A 6,969-nucleotide genomic window follows, 5' to 3' on the forward strand; every position below is an offset into this window, starting at 1 on the left:
ATCACCATGTACTTTACTTTTATCATTTTAGCGCTCTTGTCGGTCCCAAAGGTGGTTTTGATAGTGACATAGCCCAAAAGTTGTACATGTTTGTTCGAGAAAGCCACTAGTGATCCCTTGAATGGTTGCAGAAGCTCCAGGTCTAACTTCAAACCCTGAAAGGCATCCCAATAAAGGATATCTTTCGAGTTGTTGGGATTAATCAAAACCTTTTTCACGTTCTAGTAATGGATCTAAAGGTTAATCACCATCGGCTCGTCTTCATAGGGGAATATATCTTCATCATCCTCCTAAGAGAAACTAATGGCTAAAAGGGGGCCTTTGACTTGGTGGGACGAGTGTTGGTGACATACATTACTTGCCAAGCATACTTCTTTCACGATGAGCTAGATTCTCTACCACTTGTGAAACCTCCGATGATCATGTTTAAGGTGTGTCGTGGCGTACTTCGCCTTTGCTCTTCTTGCATGCTCCATGCCCTTTTGGTCGAAGAGGTTCTTTCCTAAGTTTCTGTTGGTGGGGATCTCCTTCTGTTAGATATCTGACCTTCGTATTGCACATATTTCTAGAGGCGACCTCTATGTATCAGTTTTTCTATCTCCTGTTTTAGGTGATGGAAATCCTCAATGTGGTGACCTCACACCTTGTGATACTTGCACCACTTGTCCGCATCCATTCCCATCATGCTTACTTTGGGCGCGTTAGGCTCGAGGAGAACCATTGTATTATAAACCTCTTGCAGGATTCTTTCTCACTTAGTATTAAGTGAAGTGAGGTATTCATACGATCTCCTATTTGTCTTGAAGACAAATTCTCATGGTTTGGGGTTTGATCTTTATGCTTCATATATCTTCCAGATTTTGATCTTAACAAATTCTTTCTGGCATCCTTTGATCTCTTTTTCGTATTACTCTCTTCACCTTTGATGTAACACTAGGTTCACACCATTATCTCATCCATCGTCTTTGTCGACTTTTGACCCATAAATTCATTGAAAGGCTCTGCCTCGATGCCATTTTGAAAGGTTCATACGAACATCTCATAATTAGGATGGGCGACCTTTGTGGTCTCTTTGTTGAAGCAGACCAAATATTCCTAAAGTGAGTCGCCCTGCCCCTATCGAACATTGAACAAGTTTGTGGTAAAAATCTTCATATGCTTGCTGGCAGAGAATTGATGTATCATTTTTATCTCCAAATCCTAGTAACTAATTATGGAGAACCTAAGAAGGTTCATATACCAACGTAGGGTCGCATCCTTCAGTGTGCCCGCCATTATTTTGCATTTCAACAAGTCGATGGCTCTGATGATGGCCATTTGGCTGTTATGATGTGCTCCTATAGCTCTCTCATCCTATCGAAGGTTGTCAGTACAGGTGGTTTGAAGTTCTTTAAGACCTAATTGTCCTAGATTTCTCCACTCAGCGGTTGTGGGTCGATGTGGTCTTCAAGGTAACCATTTTCAGTTGAAAATGATGTTGATTCGGTTGTAGGGTGTGCACGCTACCTTCACACTTTATTCTGTTAATGATGGTTCTCCGCATCGACGAGTAGCTCTTCCATGACAATCTGTGATTCCTGATGGCAGCTGCTCGCCTTGTCCTGTCAAGATGATGAGCCTGTTGGTTCGCAATTATGTGTGACCCAAGCGAGTTTTACTAGAGCCCTACGATGGACACCAAATGTTCATGTTGAAAACACTAACTTGATAACCCTTATGAGGTTAGTTAGATAGAGTCACAAAAGAGCCACAATGAGTGACTTTTCAGCTTAAAGATTTCGATTGCGTTTTTAATTTTAAACAAAATTGCTTATATAATAATTCCCTTACCCTAGTAGGGGTAAGATAGACAAGACATATGAATGTCAATCAATAGTCATAATCACATATATTCGCTTATTATGGAACTAGAGAGACATGTTCCAGACATGGTGATCATGAGCATAAATGCTCATAATACATGCCTGGGGTATCTCTGCCCTAGACGGTTCTCCTAGTTCCTTCTCTGGGATTGGTTACCTATCCTTATATTATCCTGTCAAATACCAGGACACATACCCAGGGCTAATGTAGCCCGAATAGGCGATGCGTTTAAGGGTGATGCCATCCTTATCACCAATATCTGAGATACTATATCCAAGATGTACAATCATGTATATCGTGCCACAACACATTATTCATATAAAATGTTTATAGTGAAAACATGATCATTCAATACATGATGTATCAAAACACAAGTTCATCAAAATGGCAATTGAGGAAGACAGTTATAAGAATGTATGTAGACAATTATAAGAACGTGTATCGATATCAAGTGTATGTTCGACTACAAATAATTCAATGTATTAACTCCCACGCTTCCTACAATTGTATTTGTTACTTGGGTCAGAGTTCAACCCCTGATATAATATTTAGTTTATGAACTCATAACCATTTGTATCGATTAAACATTTACTCCCTCCGTTCCATAATGAGTAATCCAGTTGTCTATTTCACAAATATTAAAAAAAGGAATAAATAAAAGATAGAGAATGAATTTTTTACTAGAGTACCCTTATCATGTATTGAAAATGATGCAAATAATATTAATTAAAGAGTAAAATTGAAAAATATGTATTAAAAATTGAAATGAGTCATTTATTTTAAAATATTTTTTTATTACAAATGGATTACTAATCGTGAAATGGAGGAAGTATTTTCATTTCAAATTTAATTGATTTTTCTTAAACTAAAAAAATACATAAATTAAACCATAATAATTTCTTCTCTTTGATTCCATCAATTAAACATCATCAAAATAGAAATGTCGTCTCATTTTTTGTTTCATTCCTTATTACAACTAGTCAACATCAATATCTAAAACTAAAAATAAGAAAAGAAACATAAACCAAGACCAAAGAAAAGTCATCATGGAACAAATTGAGACAAAAATGAGACTGCCATTTCTTACAAGTCGCCCATGTGACAAAAACAACACAAAAACCTTTTGACAGTCAATCGACCACACAATGCGTGTCACGAACGTACTGTAACTCACGACTCATGTTACTGTGTAACTCTCTCCAATTATTACCAACCTATATACAACTAGATTAAACTCCAATTCATATTTAATTACAATAATTATTCCACTACTTGCGTTTCTTCTTCATATCTTTTTCTACATACAAGCATACATTATTAGAATTTGAGACCAAAACCAAAGACTAATTCATCCTTTGACTTCCCACCAAAGTTCCAATATCTGTTATATCTTCTTCATCTTCCAACAATCTTCTCTTAACTCTTATGATTAAGATGAAGACTCGTGCCTCTACCAAAATCTCTGCTAAATGGATTCCAATTTTCTCTGTCTTTTCCTTCCTTATTGGCATGCTTATCACAAACAGGTTTTTTTAGTTTCTTAGGTCTTACCCATTATTTCTTTTTTTGTCTATCTTATGTTTCATTGAGGTGTGAATGATTTTGGTTTGAAATTTGAATCATGGGGTGTCAGATTTCTATTTCAAAATTTGAACTTTTTATGATCTGGTTTTGAAGTTTTGTTTTTTGTTTGGTTTTGGTTTTGGGTTTTTGGTGGCAGGATGTGGGAGCAACCTGAATCAAATGGTTTGATAATTTCTAAGCATCAGCGTGATCAGCAAGAACTTCAACTGATCTCAGAAGATTGTTCTAACAAAAAGGTGTGGTTGCTTAAATATTCTCAGATTTCTTAGGTGTTTTGTTTTTGCTTTTGGTAAAGTAAATAAACCCTACCACTTTTTGGAATAACAGAAGCAGGAAAAGCCTAAGGATGAAATGAATGAATTGTATAAAACCCATGAAGCTATTCAGTGAGTGCTAACTTGAATTGAATTGAATCTCTCTCCTTTTTGCTAGATTTTTTGTGAAACTTTTTATTGGAATAATTTGGTGTTTTGATTTCTTGGATGTTAGGGCTCTAGACAAACAAGTTTCTATGTTGCAAATGGAATTAGCAGCGGCTAGGAGTTCTCGCGAAAAGAACTCCACTGGCTCGGCCACCGGTTCTGCGGAAGGTGCTTCCAAGAAGAAGAAGGCATTTGTAGTGATAGGTATAAACACGGCTTTCAGTAGTAGGAAGCGGCGTGATTCGGTTAGAGAAACTTGGATGCCGCAAGGTAAAATTGTCTTAGCTAAATTTTTTTCTGTGAAGTTAGTTTTTCTTGAATTTTGCATCCCTATTTTTTAGGTATCTTGAGTTTAACAATGATGGACTAATTTCTGAAAAGTCATGTTTTGTTCCCTTTTGATATAGGCGAGCAACTTCTTCAATTGGAACGAGAGAAAGGAATCGTCATCAGATTCATGATTGGCCACAGGTAATATACTCTGTCTGATTTTGGTTGTGTAAGTATTTGAACTTATCAAAACAAAATTTGGCGTGATTCAGAAGATAATAACAGTGATCTAGTCATTTATATGAATTCTACTTAAAGACACTGACGTTTACGATGTTGCCATTTTTGTCTCAGTGCAACTTCAAACAGCATTCTAGATCGAGCTATTGATTCAGAAGAAGCTCAACACAAAGACTTTCTTCGCCTGGTAAGGCAGACTGTTATATATTCTTACGGTTTTTTGTGTGAGAAAATCTATGGATGATTTGGCAGGACATTAATATTTGGTTACGCTATCGTACAGCAACACGTGGAAGGGTATCATGAGCTGTCTGCAAAGACAAAGACTTTCTTTTCTACTGCTGTTGCAATATGGGATGCTGATTTCTATGTCAAAGTGGATGATGATGTTCATGTCAATTTAGGTATATATATGCCGTCTTAAGATTCTCGGGACTTGTTTCCCGTGTTTCCTTCCCGTTATATCCTTTAAACTTTTACCACTTTTCTCTGTCCTAATTCCGCAAAAAATAACTTTGCTCTTCTTCGTTGCTCTTTAGGTGTCCTAGCAGCAACCCTTGCTCGACATCGTACAAAACCAAGGGTCTACATTGGATGTATGAAATCTGGACCTGTTCTATCTCGAAAGTATGTGTACTGAATTCCGGATCATCTCGGCCCTCTTTCCATTAAACCGGGGGGTTAAGACCAAACAAAATTATTCTGGGTTAATGTTAATCAATTTTTCGGCTTTGTTTCTATATATAGGGATGTCAAGTACCATGAACCAGAGTTTTGGAAGTTTGGGGAAGAGGGAAACAAATACTTCCGACACGCAACCGGACAGATATATGCAATCTCTAAGGATTTGGCCACTTACATTTCCATTAACCAGTATGTATACACGCATTTTCATATATGCAATCTCCAAGTTTGTGGATCAGACCGTGATAATAAAACCAGCAAGAGTCTTTATGTATTTGACATATCGAAAAAATATTCTTATTATGATTGCAGGCCGATTCTACACAAATTTGCCAATGAAGACGTCTCACTTGGTTCATGGTTCATCGGTCTTGAAGTCGAGCATATTGATGACCGCAGTATGTGCTGTGGAACCCCTCCAGGTATATATATGTAACCATGAAACACTCCATAAAGAAAATGAAAGAGTATGTAAACTGTAAATGATATTAATGTTATGCAGACTGTGAGTGGAAGGCACAAGCAGGTAACATATGCGTTGCATCGTTTGATTGGAGCTGCAGCGGAATCTGCAAATCAGTGGAGAAGATTAAATACGTACACTCGAAATGCGGTGAAGGGGACGGAGCTGTTTGGAGTGCTTTATTTTAGGTATAGAATATCCAAAGGAGGATGATTTTTTTTCCTGGTCAAAAGACGAACCGATTGTTTAAATTGCAGCTGGAACATTTCGGATTTTAGAATGAAAATCATCTGCAAAAGAGATATAAACATGAAACATTTTTGTGGAAAGCTTAGAGGCAAAGTTGGTTGATCAAGATAAAAGTCGCATAAATATGAAGAATTTGAGTAATGCTGTAGAGGTGGTATAGAATATATTCTATGTTGTTTGAGACTGGTTTTTTGTTTGTAACGAAATGCAGCAACGTTTTGATAAATTTGAATCTTGATACTATTCAGTTAAATTTGATGCATTGAAATCTCAAATTTACTATATCTTAGTTTACATTAAAAGAGCACAAAGATAAAAATTCTAACTTCTATCAATCTTACAACCAACTCAAAAAGACTCAACTTTATGAAACAAAAGATAAAGAAGTAGTAACTTGATAAATTGGTGGTTTAGATAAAGTATTTTATTGAACGAAGTGTGACATCAAATGGAAAGTACATACAAGAAAACTCCAAATAGATTTTTTTTTTTAAATTCAAACAAACTCAGAATTGGAAATAATGTATTTTTTCTAAATAGTGTCTCGTTTGATCAGAAACTTTTGTTTTCTAATTTTATCTCTGTATATAAAGATGATTTATTATTACAATTTTAGTATGAAAGAAAAATAAAAACGTGGAAACAATAAAACACCGATTTCTTTGATATATAAAGTTTTTTTTCCTTCTTAGATGGTACGCGTTGAGTTTAACTAATCTCTTATAAACACATATTTATGTTATATATTGTTTGATATGGGACTCCCTCACGCCCAATACTATTAAGTTTAATGTGTGAATATAAACGGTGGATGATTCGATAGTACATGATCCATTGAATCTTAAACCAGACTCTGATATCAATTTAGTGTTGTGGTTTAGGTTTAAATCATCTCTACAAAACCAACTTGAGAATTGTCTCCACTTATAAATATATGTTTAGACAATATATTGTGTGATTTTAGACTCCTAATACACGCCCAACACTATTGTACTCGGCATGGATATAAACGGTGGGTGACCTTTCCGACACATTTATACATTCATTAGCCCGGGAGCCTAAGCAAAGTGGGACTCCAAGCAAACTACAAATAGCTTCAATAATTACTAACTATAACATTCACAATTTAACCTAGTGTTCGCAGAGAAATAAAAGTAAGTTTTATGATTATCGTATCCATAGAGACTGATGCTT

The 6,969-nt window shown here is 35.9% G+C and overlaps 1 protein-coding gene across 1 annotated transcript; it reads left to right on the forward strand.

Moving 5' to 3' along the window:
- The first annotated feature begins 3,007 nt into the window (after positions 1-3,007).
- LOC127084146 (beta-1,3-galactosyltransferase 7) lies at positions 3,008-6,028 on the forward strand. The gene is made up of 11 exons (XM_051024544.1): positions 3,008-3,389; positions 3,584-3,683; positions 3,775-3,833; positions 3,937-4,139; positions 4,277-4,340; positions 4,494-4,566; positions 4,663-4,783; positions 4,919-5,006; positions 5,127-5,252; positions 5,376-5,485; positions 5,566-6,028. The coding sequence occupies exons 1-11, from the start codon at positions 3,289-3,291 to the stop codon at positions 5,712-5,714; spliced, it is 1,194 nt and encodes a 397-aa protein (XP_050880501.1). The 5' UTR covers positions 3,008-3,288; the 3' UTR covers positions 5,715-6,028.
- Positions 6,029-6,969: the final 941 nt, after the last annotated feature.

The sequence above is a fragment of the Lathyrus oleraceus genome, chromosome 5 (genome assembly GCF_024323335.1).
Source record: "Lathyrus oleraceus cultivar Zhongwan6 chromosome 5, CAAS_Psat_ZW6_1.0, whole genome shotgun sequence".
Taxonomy (NCBI): Eukaryota; Viridiplantae; Streptophyta; class Magnoliopsida; order Fabales; family Fabaceae; genus Lathyrus; species Lathyrus oleraceus.